Raw genomic sequence first — 17564 nt, forward strand, 5'->3', positions numbered from 1 at the left:
GCATTCTTTTTGTATATTCTTATCTTCAATGTGAAAGCCTGCTTTTCCAAAGCTCAGGTCCTGAAATTAACAAGGCACTCGTTGTGCATGAGATATAAGTGAGAGAAATGCTACGGACAAAAAGGAGTTTCCGGGCACTGGCAGCTACAGCTTTTGAGATTCCGGAATGACCGGGTGTATCAAGGTCAGGTGCCCAAGGCTTCGGAAGACTGAAGTGTTAATTATAATTGATTTGCAGTTTTGTTTTTCAAATGAGTTGGTAATGTAGTCATCACACCTGGAAAAAACTAAGGTTTAAGTGTGGTTTAGTAGGAGAGAGATTCAGATTCTCTGTCCCTTCCTCAGAGCAGACCTTTTGAAGTACATACCTCATAGTTTGCATGTGGTTTTATGCTACCACATCTCTTGAACAGAATCCTCTACCGATGTTCTGTTTGCTAACCTTTCTCAGATATTCCTTTAGTATTAGACTATTGTTTCGGAGCTAGATTTAGTGGTTAGGCAAGAAATTCATTTTAGAATCCAGACACCAAGTACTTTTCCCGACTTTATGCATTGTTGCTATTGAAGTCTTGCTCTTTTATATGGTGTTTGTATGTTGCTTTGATATCAAGAGAAGCCTTAATTCTCCATTGGTGATTTTGTTTATCTACACTATTGTTTTGAGACTCATCTATGTAACTTTGGCTTAGTCTGTAATAAAGCCCTTTGAAACTTTACTTTGGACTCAGTTTTAATGTAGGACTATTGAGTTGCACTGTAATTGATTTGCTAACATGATCTTCACCCCTCAGGAAGGAGAAAAAAAGAAAAATTCAGACCCCAGATGAAGATAGGGCCCCAGGATCCGTCAAAACTGAGGTAATATGTGAAACAAACCAGAGGAAAAAAATACAAATACAAAAATGGCAGCACAAAGTTCTTTGCTTTATTACAAAAGGTTTAACGCTCACATCTTGCTCTACTGCTGCATTTAAAAATAGCCACAGACACTATTAAAACACACACAATAATTACTAAGGTGAACCAAGCTCCCTCCTCCAGAGGTGCTCCAAGTTCCGCCACGTGATCTGCAAGAAAAAAAAATGAAATTCACCGGAATACATAAATCTGTATTTAAAACTTTGATCACAGCACAATCAGATACAGGGTGGATCTAGCAAAGACAGCAAATATAGGAGCAAAAGATACGTAATAATGCTACACCATTAAAATTACATCTTGGATTCTACGCAAGATAGGAGCTATTAAGTAACTCAACTGACCAAGTTGTTTTCCAAATACATCCCAATAATCAAAGCCACCAATTTAGTATGCATGTTAAATCTGTGAAACATTTTGAAAAGTAAAAACGAAAAGAAACAAGCAGTGGCAAAGTCAATAGGACTCTTATTAAAGGCTTAGCCACTGCCTTATTGCTTTGGTATAAACGAATGGCAAAATAGCTGGGAATGTGTCAGCACTCATGCATTCAGGTGTGCTGTGATGCATGTGTGTACAAAAACCCCATTACGAGATTCCCACATGCATTTTCACTCAGCAGCAATTTTGCCATTCTTAATATACAGTTCAGAAATGTTTTTGGGCATTTCCAAACAGGAATGATTCCCACCACCCAAAAAAAAAAAAAAAAACACCACTTCCACACACAATCAGAAGACCCTTACTTTTGAATTACATTTTACAAATCTAACAGATGAGCGAGGTAGTACGTAGACTGTGTGTGAGGGGGCATTGGGAGGATAGAACAGGACAAGACACGCACTCCTGGGGAGTTCTGAAAGGCAAAATAATCCCAAGTCAGCAGTGGAAGGATACAACCGATCTATTTACAACTGAAAACCAAATGTCCCAGTGGAGGACCGAAAAAAAAACAAAAAAAAAAAAACACAAGACTAGGGAGGAAAACCACTGAATGAAACAACGACCTGTGCCATCCATTAATAGGGGCTGATCAACAACCCCATAAATAAATGCAATCAATATGACGCAATAGCGCTGCAAAGATCGCCAAGTGGTCTGTGACACGCAAAATTAAACTTCAAAACAAAGAATGAATTCGACATTTAATTAACAACGCAGGTTAGTTATCATACCTTTGCTCTTTCTGGAAAATTCACCTTCAAAGATAACTGGACCAGGTAAACTGGCCAACATGCCACTGGAGGGTTCAGCAGCTGCAGTAAATATACAAAGAACTCGTATTTAGTAATTTAGTTTTTAGGAACCAATTAATGTAAAAATCTAAAGTACAAATTACCCGCTCTTCGTCGCCTTCTGCCAATTGATGCTGGGCAGATCGTTGTGCAAAGAGTGGAATCAGGAGTTAACTTATCGCAGACTATAGCACTGCAATGGAAATAAACCTAGACAAAAATAAGAGGAGAAGGGAACATAACATTCTGTGGTCGAATCGAATTACAAAAGCGAGAGAGTGTGGAATGGTTAGGTCAACATCAGGGCTTTGCAGAGGCAAAAAAAAAGTTTTATAACAATGTTGTGAGGCCGTTAATGCAGCCAGAGATTTAGTACAGTATATTGAAGTTTGAAAAGAACCAGCCCCGGCACGCTTTAATGATCAAGTCATGTTTCTTTGACTACAGTTTCCACACTAGGCTTTGGGCATTGAAAGAGCAACCAGAGAGGCTCTTCCATTGGCGATTGTCCAAAGAAGTGCGAGGGGAAGCAGATGGTTTGTTCACTGTACCAAATGTTACTATAAATACGAACATCAATGTCTAATTACTCTAAAGGGTAGCATTTTACTTTAAAGGTAACAATGCAAGTTTATCAACCAATTCAAAGAAACGTAACAAAAATTACCAGTAAACCTACCAGACTTTTGAATGCTTGGCTGCTCGACACAAAAGCAAAAGTTTTAACTTCAAATCTTTTGCGGTAATTTGGGTAGGAAACTTGCCCAACGGAATGAAACAGAGTTCGGTAATTGTCGTTTTTAAAGTCACACCTATAAGAGAAAATATTTTTTTGGGGGGGGGCAGGAGAGGGAACATAAGGGGTATACACATCTAGTCAATCAGAACTACTTTCAGAATATTATGCCAACCCTCCCACCCCCACCTTGAGATAAAGGTACAGATACTAGCCTTACACAGGAATTCAACTACAGCAGCGGCCAACCTACCATGCTCTACCTTTAACCAGAGTCCTTGAACAGAAATAGAATGAGAACTGTTCAACACTAAACCCGCTACAGTACAGAATTAGGGGTGACCACATGCTTCCCAATACAGCGGTATCTGTAGCTCTTAGCCAACAGAGTTGTGCCTTCTCATTCACATCACTCCTCTTCCTTTGTACAATATGACAAGCTGTTCTAAGTTTTCAGACATAGAAAAGGTGAATTAATCATTTCCCCCATAACTGCTACTCATTCACACACTGAACTGAATTAAGATAAAGCCATCTCCACAGCAGTCACACCAATGATATATTTCGGCTATTTTTGAGTGAGCCAACTACTGTACGCTACAGCTCCCCTCTGTCCAATTCTATTTCACTTCAAAAAGGGAAATGAAGTTATCCATTTCAGGTAACACTGCAAGCTGGTTGGGGGGGGTTGGAGTGGTCTGCTCTTCCAAGTTCTGTCCTGCTCTAGTTACTCCTATAACACTATTCTTCTGTCCACTCTGCTTATTACTAGGATTTCTTCCCTTCCATCACTTACTAGTAAGTAAGCATGACAAATGTAAAAGCTCAAATACAAACTAAAAGATTGTTTAAAAGGCAATCATAAGTCACAACAGTACCTACCCATCCACCACTACATTCCATCGTGGTTGCGAAGTTGGATCTTCCTGTGATGTTGCCCAACAGTCATTCAGCATCAATTCAAGGTTAGGATCGTTCCTATTTAGCAGCTGTACTTCTAAGTAAACTGGTTCCCGCAGAAGTTTCACCACTGGATATTGTGAAATACTGTAAGGCGTGTTGTACGAATCATCTGTAAACAAAAATACACTGAATGAAACTCCTGAAGCACATCCGAGGTCAAGTGCCATGTAATATTAAACGACCACAAAGTAATCAAATTTTGGAGTTTGTCTAACCACCCATTTCACAATGATATGCAGATGTTACTTGGTGACATTAAGAGTTCCGGGCAGGCAAGATCATCAATATCTCTCGTGCCATCTAGATTTTCAGGATATACCTGCCTCCTGTGCCACAATCCAGAAGACTTACTTCAATTTTAACTGTCTTATTTCTGGTTTCAATTGTTCCCAGTCTCTGAATCAAAGTAAGATTAGAAGCACAATGACATTAACTCATAGCCAGATTATTCAGAGGTTTAGCTCTCATTAGGTCTTCATACATTTGAATAACACCCTCACCCCCTTCACACTTCCCATCAATCCAGTTCTGAATTGCTAGGTTGATTTACTCAAACAACTAATCGTTTTAATCACCCATTTAACCACCACCATGGATGGATTGAAGATTTCTCTATTTGAGGGTAGAGAGTAAGACATTTAGATTTTTAATGTTAAAACAAGACACCCTTTCAAACTGTTAAGGTAACTTGCAAGGTATAATTGTTAGAGGATTCAGGATCAAGAGTACAATTTGTCATTAAGTAAGAAGATCTTGTTCACTCCATCTACAATAAGCAATACACATCCCATGACCAGAATTGACCCAGATTGCTACAGGGTCTACCACCAACATAGGCACAACGTGGGGGGTACCATATCACCCATCACAGAAGCTATCGAAATTGCAGCCATTTACACTGATCACCACCCATGGTGATCTATAACTAGTTAGGCCCTAGCCATTTATTCCTCCCATCCAAATGCTATTTAGGACTGATGTCAGAAACCGCTCACAAGATCAAACCCCTTCAACACGTAAGACCAAAAAGATTCTACATTGGGACGTTCTCTACTAGGTGTGCAACCAAACTAATGAGGCCACAGTCTTGTCTGTGCTTCACGAAGACACCCAGTCAGGCTCCAACAAGTAAAGCAATACATTTTCAAGTCTGTTAGATAAGTGTTTAGTACACAATCTGGCATGCCTAGTGACTAACAAGTGGGCTGTATGAGGCACACTCTTCTGCAGTTTTGCCATTCTAAAGCACCAGAGAAATGTCTGCCTTACAGCCATGGGGTGCCTTCACACACACTTACATTTCCATCTTAGATAGAAGGGTGCCATTTTTATTACCTTTTTAAAGGAGGAAGGTTTGGCGCAAGTTCAGGGTGCTGGGTTCCACTCAGTACGAGCTATCTAATTTTTCCTTTGTTAAATGACAATTTGAATAAGTGAGATTTTGTTTATCTTGGATTTTCCATCTCCCTTCCCTGGGGAAAAAAAATGGTTTTCCACCAGCCACCACTCCTTTCCCCAATTGTAGGCACAGCTACGGTTATGTCATGTATTGCTGCATTAAGAGAAATTCAATTGGTAGCCTAGAAGGCATCAGAATATATGCTCATACTAACGTACACATGTACATTCAGTCATTTCTGCTCTGACCTAGATCTTTTAAAATTCTGTGCATTCTGCAACAAAGCCCTAAATAAGTAGCTCCTTACACCTTCCATACCCCCATAACAAGAGCCTGGCTGGTTATATATAGATGAGATATTTTAGCCTTATTCTAGTAAATAGAGTAAAATGGCATAAAAATCTAGTCACTAGACAAGTAGATGTTAATATTTGAGGAATAATCCTTAAAGGAAACCATCCTCCAAATATCCACAAAACTACCTGTAACCCTCCTTCACAATCCCCAAGGCATACTCCCATGAGAGGAGTTCACACTGGCAGATCTGTTCAACATGGCAGTCTGAGAAGATTTAAGTTCCCCATCCCTTCCTCCAAACAATAACTTCAGCCAGTAGGATATTTAATGTCTCAGGAGGACAGAGAGGACTGCTTTGCCATCGGCTGTGCAGTGGGCCAGAAGGAGTTCCCAGAGGGCATAGGGCTCATTCAACAAGAGCAAACTATACTCCTTTTGGATAATGTCCTTTTGAGCATCACTTTTCTAGTTTTGTTGCCTACATACCAAAACTAGTGCTCCCCCCAGAATTATTGTACCCAAAGAGAGCATTCATTTTTTTTATATCGACTGCACAACCTCTTCCTTACTAGGGTGAGAAAGGAAGGTAGTTTGAGTACGATGGAAGGATGTTACCACCTTAGGAAGAAAACCAGCTCTGTTTTGGAGCAGAAGCTTGTTGTGGAAGAAAGTAAGTGAGGACAGACTGGACTAGTCTGGCAGACAGAACTGCAACAGGAAAAATAAGCTTGAGTCTCAGAAGACGTTAGGAACAATTACAGTTGCTCAAATGGAGACACCATTTAAAAAAAATAAAAAATTAAGCAAGCACCAAACAAAACCCACTGAGGCACAACAGTGGGAGAGAACATAACAATAGGGGGATCTGAAAAGGGACAGCTGGCAGGAAGGCAGCGGGAGGGCGACAAAGCCACAAGATGTCCCATCACCATACCCACCCAGTACATCCTTCTTGGGTCAACAAAAGGGCAAAGTTTAAGATGTCCAATAAGCAAGCTTTCAAGTGATCATTCTGGGGGTCTGTGAACTAAACATCAAACCTACACCACTTCCCAGAGGAGACTTTTAGTGGACAAATGACAAGCAGAGATGACTCCTACTATGCCTTCAGTCAGCTAAGTGTTGAATGTTGCTCATTCTCCATGCATGAAGGTGAATGCTGAAGAGTCAGATTGAGGACCTGCCCTTACGGCTGGGAAAGGAGATCCACCCTGAAAGGAAGGCTGCGCAGGGAACAAGGAAGTTGTGAAAACTACATGCATTCTGCCATCTCAGCCAGTCCGGGGCCTACTGATCGTCCTCAGTAGATGCAGGCTCCGATTGTCAGCCCTGGTGTTCAGAGTGGGTGAGATGATTTGCCACCATCCACATTCAGTTTTGTGCACCCAAGACAAAGTTGCAAAGACTCCCAAACAACGGCAGAGATTCTACTTCCACTTACCTGGGGATCTATCACATTGGCTGTCAAGTTTTGGACTGACAGAAAAGGGAAGGTAGGAAGACCTTCAAGAACTAGATTAAACCCCTTCAATTCGAGCATTTGAGTCTTTTGCTCCGTTGGTGACCAGAGGCCTCTGATCCGCAGTTCCTTTTGATGAGCTCCCAAACATTAAGCAGAAGCATCCATTATTACCATGGCCATGTTGAGGAGAGGTTGAAGGTTCTCCATAGCCCAGACAAGCAATGCAGCACTGTTCTTGGAGATCGTCTGACAGAACTTCCCAGTGTTTGAACCACTGCTTGGAAGCACCAATGAAAGGCCATCTTGGGCCAGCGGGCGTGAGTGACCAGGAAGACGAAAGCAAACAGACCAGGCAGGTATGCGCAACACAGGACTAACAAGCACCTTCCAAAAAAGTAGGGCTAGGTATCCTGGATTTGCTGCAAGTGAAAATACCTGCAACAAGGTGGTATCCAGTACAGCCTCTATGAACATAAGGTGCTGAATGGATTCATGTGAGATTTGGGCACAATGATAAAGAAGCTCCAGTCATGCAGCAGAGATGCTGCAATTGCGCCATTTCCAGAGTCCTAAGCTTTCAGGAGCCAGCCATTCAGGAAGGGAAGAACTGGAATAAGGCCTTCTGAAGTGGGCTGCCACAAGTGCCATGACCTTCATGAAGGCATGTGGTGCAGATGTCAGACTAAGGTAAAGGGCTGCAAACTGGTAACGAGTTGAGCATACCACAAACCATAAGCAATACCTGTATGACTTCAGGATTGGTTGGATGTTACTTGACATGCAGGATGCTCATTTCCACCTGTCCCACAGATCCAGAAGAACAGGAGATAGAGTACCCACCAGGAAGAGTCTTACTGAAGTTAAGTAACTTGTTCTGTAACCAAGTACAGATTCCTCACCTTGAGTATTCCCCAGATAGTCAGACTGGATCCAACAAACTCAAAAGCAGTACTCCTGCGTGCTGCTAGGTAGTGCTGTGCACCTCTGTACCAACATATTTCACTCCAGAAGTGGCAAGTGGGGCAGCATATACATTCAGAAGTTGCAGGACCAAACTAGCAAGATACCCATTCCAGTAGACCTGTACGTCAAGACAATAGTGCTTACACTGTGCACTAGGGCCCACAAAGCAGCCTGCCATTTATCCAGGACAGTCACTCTGACAATGCAGTAGTAGGCTTGGCTTTGTTATAAGCCCATATTCTTTCAGGTGGCTGCTTCTAAGCTAGTGAATTGCAGGTTTTAACGCACCCACCTAGTGATGCGTCAGTTTCACACTACCTTTCCCTCCTTTGCTCCAGAGATGCCTAGACAAAGTTATGTCCAGCTGATGGTCCCTGGTGTAATCAATATACAACATGGATAGCTCTTTTGATCTAAATGGTGGAGTCTCCTTTTCCAAGGAGTGTTATCACTTTCCAGAAAATGTTCAGCTCCAGATCTCAGCACTGGTTGGTCTGGAAGAAAAAGAGAAAAAAGAAAAAAAAAAAAAAAAAAAAAAAAAAAAAGCAGCATAAGGAGTTTGCTTGTCTCATGAGTGCAGGCACTCTTGATACAGACATTGTGACCAGGAAGAGTTTACAGGGGTAAGAGGCATAGTACAGTGCATTGGCTCAAATGGAGTGTACATTTGTAAAGGGAGAACTACATCAAATCCCATAGTGGCATCAAGAGGTTTCAGCAGAAACAAGTAAACCTTTACAAAATCTCATTGCAACAGTGGCTTATCCAAAAAGGGCTGATTCAGCAACCTCAAAAAGCCTAAACAGCTGACAAATGTCATTTAACACTGCCCACCACAACTCCTTGTTGGGCTGACAACACACTTCAAACAACTTAACTTTTAGCAGGTCATCTCAAACAGCCGAACAAAGCCACAAACTTGTCCCAGTGCCCGGCGTATGATTTTGTAGCTGGGTACCTGGCTGCCAGAATAATCTCAAGCAAGCCCCTGCTTGCCCTGGATATTAAGCTCTGACCGCGCCCCAGGTCAGAGTTCTAGCAAGCCCTGAGGAAGACCAAGCTCTGAGCTAGATTTGCTGGCCAACTGGGTCTCAAAGTGCCAATAATGGGGATTCTCCCCCCCCCCCCCCCCCAACCCCCCAGGTTGATTTCCCCTGCTTGTCCAGTTCAGAAGCAGTGACTACATACCCCAGGTCAGAGCACTGCACCATCCATGAGTTGCTGGCCTGATCTGAAATCAGGATGAGTGCTCATTTGACGCCAGGAAGTTGGATGTGTTCACTCAATGTCCACTTTAAGTGTGCATAGATTACATGACAGACAGGTAGCTTTCTTCCAGACTAGGGAAAAGTATGAGGAACCCCTTGTGCTCTGTTCTTTCTGCCGAGGTGCTGCAAAGACCTGGACTGGCCTGCCCCAGGGCCCCACGTTTTCCAGCCATGCCTGATGGGCCTTTCCACTGAGCCCATCTTTCCACAGATGGGACAGTGATGCAAAGCAGACATCCCTGTGCAAGGCAGCCTTTTTGAATCTGGTTTAACCAGCATTGTACTCAGATCAATCATGCACACTAGTCCACTTAAATGGGACTGGCCACGCAGTACACCCCCCGTTTCAAGCAAAGAGCTTCCAACCTGCTTGGTCAGTCAGACTTAAGGTCTACATTTTGTGCAGGTCACTCAGAGATAAGGCCAAGCAGCCTGTAAAGAGGTCTGACCAGCGTAGACAAGGTTGTGGCAGTAGTCCCGGATGCTGCCTGGTGGACCAGACCTTACGCGCCTTTCCGCTGCCCTTCTCCATCAATGCATTTCTACAGCAGCTTGGAACAATCATTCCATGGGGTGTCCCTGGGTGAGACACTGTAACCAGCGTCTTTCTTAGCCTGGCCCACCTCTTCTATTGACATGGAGCATGTTTGGCCTGCTGGTGTCACTGCTTGTCATCCCCCAGCACTCTGCAGACAAGCACAAGCTAAAGAAGGCACCGGAGGAGGACTGTTGGTCCAGAACAGGGGTACGTAGCTCATTATGTCCAGCTGTTGCAGCTATCTTGTTGATCCTGCCAGAAGCATATGCGCAATTTAAAGATTAAGCCATTTGTGACTACACTAGACCAGTACAGAGAAACTGCAAATGGCCCCCTAAATGAGTAATTGTTTTAGATCGCTCTATAATTTACCAGTACCAGATGGAGCAAAAAATGCTGACAACTGCTGGCCTCCAGGGACTCATTCATCACACCAAGACCAATCTGGGCTGGCTCAGCCACTTTGGTGGCTCTAAATAGTATTTAAAAAAAAAAAAGGAAAAAATAAAAATAAAAACACTCTAGGCCCTGTAATTGGAATGAGTATACCTTAAATTATTTAAGGAGGGTCCATGGGAGGGCAAGTGTAGTGCTAGCAGCTGAAGGGATTCTAGCTGAAATAGCATTTATTAGAGTTGCTGCAGTTGTAAACCTCAGTTGGCTCTTGGGATCAAGACAATCATAAGCTGAGAGGAGAGTTACCACCTGTACCAGCCCCTGCCTCCAAGGTCTTGACTGAGCCTGGGAGTCCTAAGCATTTACTATGAAAAATATTCAAGTATTAAAAGCAAGCTGGTTGCCTGAATGCTTCAGCTAGGAACAACAGAAAAGGAAACTGGTTCTATTTTGTTGGTTTTCAGAATTGGGGCCATGATTGAGTGGGACAGCCTGAGGCAGTCAGTGCTGCAGGAAGTGTAATTCTGACCAATGCAAGGCAAACATTACAAAAGCATTTGCCAAGAATGTTTTCAATAATCAAGAACTTAAGTCAGAGGTTCAAAAGACTACCAGCAGCTTTATTCCCATTACCTGCTGAGCAGCAACTGTTTAACTCCCTCCCCCCACCCCCCTTCTGCACTGACCTGCTTAGCAGCTTCCAGGAAACCAAAGTCTTTGGGTTCCAGGAGTATGGTTGCAAAGCTGAAGCTTAAAGGAACTGACAGAAGGGCACCACCAGGAGTGGAGCCTCCAGCATAATGACTCAACATGCTAAAACTCACCTGGCCTGGACACTAAAAGCAATGACAGCCCTTTCTATTCTGTGGGGAGTAGGGCATAGCCGTCAGTTGAAGGATTGTTCTCGGTTAGCACTGTGCTGCCTGGAGCACAGATATTGACAAGATCCCTTACAGGTCCGCAAGGTGGCCAGATGACTGAGCGGTCACCAGGAGGCAAGATTTGTGACTCGAGGAAGGAGCTTAAAGAAACAAATAGGTTAACCCTCTCAAATAAGTCACTGGGTGATGTACCCTTCAATCAAGGAGGCAGCCACCTGGGATATGGCTCCCTTGGAGATAAAAAAAAAAAAAATTCTCAATTGGTAGCCTCCTCTCAAAGGGGACTATTTCTGGCATTTTCAGTTTCTTAATTGGAGCAACCAGGACAGAACAAAGGGAACAAAGAGCGGTGGGATTGATAGTCTAACTTTGAGGCACATTCATAAAAGCACGATCAGTCTACATAAAGAGATTGGCTATAAACCTGTAGAAGATTGGAATTACATCCCCAAAATAACTGCACAGAATGTACCCAGGTGCCTTGGATTCGTTAGAGTTGGGATAACTCGCCATATATCAGGCACTGCCCTCAAATTGTGCCCTTCTCGAAACCAATAGCCTAAGTATTGAAATCTATTCTGGGTTCTCTAGTGTTTGACACAAAACACTTCTATTGGGCCTTAGACTCAAGGGACATGCTCACATCATTATGACAGAAAAGTATGTGAATTTGCAATGCTTCGGGCTGCTAACTGGTCAACAGATCAACACTGGAAGAAAACAAAGCCACCCTCCATTTTGCAAATTTGCCACCAAGTTGGGTAGCTTCTGTGTTTGTGCCAGTAACTATGAAATCAAGTTGTTGAACTTGCAACCAATATAAGAGCTCAGATCAACAAGTGCAAAATTATCTTGCAGGACTTTAGTGTCCACCTTATAATATTAGAGAGAGTACAGTCACTAAATGGGAAAATTCATAACATTGTGCTTCTTAGGGATGGTTTGATGTAAAATATTTTGGTCTATTAGTGAACTCTGGCAATAATGCAAGTAATAGAACTGCTGCTGTAGTTTTTGTACAGTCTAAATGTAGTCCTCAGAAGCAAGCAACAATTGTTACACCAGATACAATGCTAGCTGATCTACTACCTGTAAGAAAACAGGGTTATGGCAAAAAAAAAAAAAAAAATTGTGAAGGAATTGGCACCCTGCAATTTTTTTAAAAAGCTACATTTGGCCAACAATGGAATAACTTCCTTCAGAAAAGGAAAACCTGTAACCTTTAAAATATGCGGAGAGCTATCTGCTAAAAGGTCATGCAGAAATCTGACAGGCTGTCTTATGGCACGAACAAGAGGCCTGGAGTTGGACAGCTGGTATGATTAATGATATGCCAAACAGCCGAAGATTCAGGCAAACGTGTACGGCAAATTTGTAAATGGCTGTCTTGCAGCTGGATTAAATGGTGAGGATTATAATCTGAAGAGTGGCATATGATATAAGGGACTATAGTAAAGTCCAGTAGAATGATTCAGGCAGACTGGATGTTAGCATTGTGACCGCAGCTTTAATTTGCATATAGGAAACAGTCACTGGAGCAATAAGACTCCTGAAATGTCAGAAAGACCATCTGGGCTTTTGCTGTGAAGTTCATTGCAAACTGGGATTGTGGATTCTTGTGTAGTACTACATGAAGACTTCCTTTCAGTAGTGGCAATTAGGGTATGAAAGAGGTTGCTCCAGTTTACCAACTAATTGGAAATGTCTATGTTCAAGTAAGTGCTGTGGATTTTAACTCGATCGCAGAGTTTCTAGCTACTATGTCATTCCCAAACAAGGTAACGCATGGCTGCTGTCTGGGGATTTTAATGTGTTTCCACACCTTTGCCCACTAGAACTTCCAAAAGGATTACCACATAGAGAGATTATCAATCTTGTACAATAAAGTACACCTCCCTGGGGAAGCAGAGTAGTCAGTCTATACAAGCTAGCATTATTAGTGGCATTAGAAATAAATATGGAGTAACATCAAAACCCATTGTCCGATATAATGGACTGATAGGCAGGGAAGAAGTGTGAACTGGGCCCCTGATGGCAATTGTTTGGAAGGAGACATTACGCGATCTTTAGGAGTTTTAGCTAGTTCTGAAACAAGGAAAATTATCCACAAAGTTATATCAAAGAAACTTATGGCTCAAAACATAAGTTTATAAATTATGGACATAATAAACTGATCAAGGCAGTCTGACTACTAGGAAGACTTCTGCATGAGAGGAAGGGGGGGGGGGGGGAAGCACACATGTCTCAGGCTGGCATAACCAATGAGGAAGCAGCCAGAGTGGCTTGCAAACACATGAAAAAAAAAAAAAAAAAAAAAAAAAAAAAAAAAAAAAAAAAAAAAAGGACTGTGAAAGGCTGCCAAAGACAAGTTTAGTATCAGTCACCCTACTCAGTATGGACATTACTGGGAGGAGAGAAATGCAATATTAAGTTACCAAAAAAAGGTGTTTAAATGATTCATTGATCAAACACGTCTAATTCACAATCAAAACCACCAAGACAGTTAGAAGACAAATTAAATTGTCATGAGCTCCAGGACCCAATGGGCTTCTAGCTGTACTTCACCAGCAAATTGGTAACATTATAGCAACATGCTATTACTAATATTTCAAAAGTTACTAGTCCTAAAAAAAAAAAAAATGTAAATTCTAGGATCAATGTCAAGTAGTAATCTATTTTGGGGACAAAAGAGAACTCTTCATACTATAAGGTTTAAATAGTTACTGCATACATACAGTAACATTATCCATAGTCACTTTAGCACATGGATTGAAAGTACTGGCATTCCACCAACTGAACTAAGCTTTAGGGAAAGAGGAACAATGTTATACTGTAACCTGGATTAAGTTGTTGCATTCTAGTAGTAATTTAGCTTGCCCTTTGAGTATGGAGGGTTATGCAAATCCATCAATGGATCAATTTGCCAACCTGTAGCAGACTGCTAACCCCCTATGGGCACTGCTTTTAAACATGTGCAGCATGGGCTGGAGGTGTTTTTTTTTTTTTTTTTTTTTTAAATTGAGGATTAGTGTCCCAGTTTAAAAGGGTCAAGCACCAAATGATCATTTCCTGAGAACTAATGAAGTTTTACAACAAGACCAGCAAAGGTACTTCCAAGTGACCTTACCCATTTAATTTGCTAAACTTGGTTTATTTCTATAGTGGAAAGCAAAGAATCCTATGAAAGGAGTGTTTTTTTTTTTTTGTTTTTTTTTTAAACCAGCACATCAAGCGATTTATCCTCCCACCCCGCCCTTCCCTGGTCAACATGGTGTGCGCCAAGTGTTGTGCCGATCTTTAAAACTGCACCAAAGTTATTGGTGAAGTGATTTTATGACCCCCCCATTTAACTTTCCCACACCTACTTAAAGCCTTCAGATTTCTATGAAATTTAGGATTCCTTCACTGTGCTAAGGTGCCAACAGCTAGCCAAATTTAATGCATATGTAAGAGCATCAACATTAGGGCACAATCATCTTTACCCTCAAATTTCAATGTTTCCACCACCCCCAATGGATCTGCACAAAGTGTGCCATACAGAAGATTTACCATGCTAAAGGTCTGCCAAATTACTTGTAGATTTAAAATACAATTTATTCAAAAAAAAGAAAAATATATATATCTATCTCTGGCCCCTTTTCAAATTTACCACTTGACAAACCTGAATAGGTTTAAAAAAAAAAATATATATATATACCCAGTCTAAGCTAAGCATCGGCCAAAGTTTGCGAAATTGTCTAGTGCTTAAGTTATAGCTAAAGCTAAAATAAACTTGGTCAAGATCTCCAAATCTCTTCAGCACCGACTAGCCTACTTTTCACACTGTTCAATAGATGCACATCAAACCAAAGGCACTTCCTTGAGTAAAGTTCTACTTTTATCCCAAGTCTGGTGTAAAACTGCAGTTTCTGTATTCAGGAGCAAAGACTCCTATGACAATTAAAAATTGGAAAGCTCACTCTATGCCCCTTTTTTGGGGCATTCGACTGGTGTCAAGTGATTTTAAAAATAAAGTGACTTTAGTGGAAACTGATTGCCGCTACATAGGCTTTTTCGCCACCTGTCAAACATGGTAGAACAGCACAATATACTATAAGCCTATACTCCCTGCTCTGATCAAAAGCCAATTAGTCACATGATTACAGAAGCGTGGTCCTTGATAATGATCTGTGATCCCAGTCAGAAGGTGAAAATATTTGTTTGTGGTATTTTTTTTAATGCATCTCAATATGGAACTTTGACAATTGCAGCCATCTTGAAATCTCCAATAGTTACTTTGCCTAGACCAGTGAATTCCATTTCAAACATTCCTCAGATCTTTTTCGATTTCACTAGACAGTTATACTTCAGTTTTGTAAAACAGAATTACCACCCAATTCCCGTAGCTATTTTGTGGTGAAACAAGTCATGTTACTACTATTTCAGCACATAATATACCTAGTGCATGTCCCTGCATGATTCAACAAAAGACACCCAAAGAAACAATCCTACATCGTATAGGAACAAACAGTCATAGTGGTTGTAGAAATTAGAAGAAACGTAAAAGGATTACTTCAAAATTGCACCGCACATGCACTTTTTTAAAAACCTGAGTAAAGGATGCCCTACTGAGCAGACCACAATAAATAAAACGTGTAGGAATTTTTAGTGTTAACCCCATATGAAAATCTAGTAAATCCTGTGGTTGTAACAGTTATTACCGAGATGGGTGAAGCATTTATTCCCCCAGTTTCATCCAGTGTGATCTCGACCCAGGAGCACTTTACATGAGAGCCAGTTACACTACACAAGGTAAGATGGTTTTGGTTTTAAGGCACTGGGAAATTATTTGCTTTGCGTAACATGCTGAGAACCTCAAACCTGGTTCCTCAGTTCCAAAGTCAGCAGCTCTGGCTCCAACGCCACACCCTCCCTAATGATACTTGAGGAAAGTGACGCATGAACAAATTCTATTTGCATCACTGTCAGCGACAGCAAATATTTACATAGGTTACTGAAGTGTAGTTCAAATACTACGTTAAGATACCTAAGGCTGGAAGTGAAGAATCAATTCCAAGCACCTGTACACAGCTCACACCTGTTCTATAAAGTGTCTATCGGGCACCCACCACCCATAAATTTACAGAAACTCATTGAATTACTGCAGAGCAGTGGATGCCTGACAATTACAATTTGCCAGAAGATTACAAGGAGAAACACGTACCCAAAGGATATTATTAAAAGATCAATAACGGTAAATCAAGTATTTTTGAAAGGATAAATATTTCAAGGAAGCAGACTACAGTGCATTAAGGGGAAACAAGTCCTAGGCAACAATTCGATTTGCAAGCCAAGACTGCGACTGGATGAGAACACCAATTACATATATGAGCAGCTGAAAGTCAAAGTCTAAAACCAGCTTAGCAACTCTCCCCCCCGCCCCCCAAGTTTTAGTGCTTTGTTTGCACCATGGTCAATTTGATTAATTTGCAATATCGTATTAAAAGCTTCTGATGATTGTATTACATGTGACATGATAAAGGCGGACGCAGGACCTTTTCCTTTCTAGCACACTGCTTTGAAAAGTTATCAAAAACCATACAGGAGGTTCCACTAAGCACTGCAGAGGATACTGCTCAATCTAGTACCCTAGGTGAATAAAGGTTGAAAATACAGCAGAACTGTAATGAGCGTAGTTTATATAATCAATTCATAAACATTTCATGTTAATATAAAGGTGTGATACTGCCGCATAGAAAACTATAATAGCAATTTTGCTTAAACGTGCCCTTTAATTGTGACCACAGTGAGTGGCCACCAATGTATACGCATACTAATAATGATGACCAAAATGTTTGTTACGTTCAAATGAGCTTATATTAACATTTGCATTATTAAACTCTGTATTGAAAACCTCATAGGCCTTAAGTTAGCATGAGCTGCAGCTTAGCTGCTCGGCTCTCATTAAACGCATTTTTCTATTTTTCAGTGTGCCGACTCACAAGGGGCCATGACCCTGCGTGTTCTTTTTCTTTGACTTGGAAGATGAATGTAACCATGTTAAATCTGTTCACAGGCATATTTTCCATGCCCATGGAATAAATGTTAAAATATATTGAAACACTGTAGATTAATGTAATGTACAAGGTCATTCAAACCGGGGAAGACAATGGAACTGCTGACCAAAAGATGTGCAAAGAATTACCAAGAGATGAAGTCACACCAGACGTGCCACCTCTGAAGACGTCAATTACGAAGACCAATCAAAGACTTGTAAACCAATATGGGGTGAAGATTAGGATTACTTAATGTACTCTGATAGGTTAAAGATAGTGGGGTTACAGCAAATGTCCAATAGAATTTTGGGGGAAAATGTACTACGAAAAAGGAATAAAAACCCAGGTCACGGGAAGTCATTTAGAATTAGGTAGGGCATGCTATTGATTTTATCCAGAAACTGTCACTCTGGTGACTTGAGATTTTATTAAAACCATCCTCACCCTTAGACTGCCCATTTACACTTTAC

At 41.4% G+C, this 17564-nt stretch overlaps 1 protein-coding gene across 1 annotated transcript in view; it reads right to left on the bottom strand.

Annotated features, from left to right (window-relative positions):
• Positions 1-906: 906 nt before the first annotated feature.
• The window catches only part of LOC138294145 (zona pellucida sperm-binding protein 2-like), a 72214-nt gene continuing 55556 nt past the window's right edge, over positions 907-17564 (bottom strand). Inside the window, exons 14-18 of the mRNA XM_069233338.1 lie at positions 3775-3964; positions 2836-2968; positions 2261-2366; positions 2097-2177; positions 907-1070 (exon numbers count right to left, since the gene is read on the bottom strand). Coding sequence (XP_069089439.1) covers positions 943-1070; positions 2097-2177; positions 2261-2366; positions 2836-2968; positions 3775-3964 — 638 coding nt within the window. The 3' untranslated portion in view covers positions 907-942. The remainder of the gene's footprint in view (positions 1071-2096; positions 2178-2260; positions 2367-2835; positions 2969-3774; positions 3965-17564) is intronic.

This window comes from Pleurodeles waltl, chromosome 4_2 (assembly GCF_031143425.1).
Source record: "Pleurodeles waltl isolate 20211129_DDA chromosome 4_2, aPleWal1.hap1.20221129, whole genome shotgun sequence".
In the NCBI taxonomy this organism is placed as follows: domain Eukaryota; kingdom Metazoa; phylum Chordata; class Amphibia; order Caudata; family Salamandridae; genus Pleurodeles; species Pleurodeles waltl.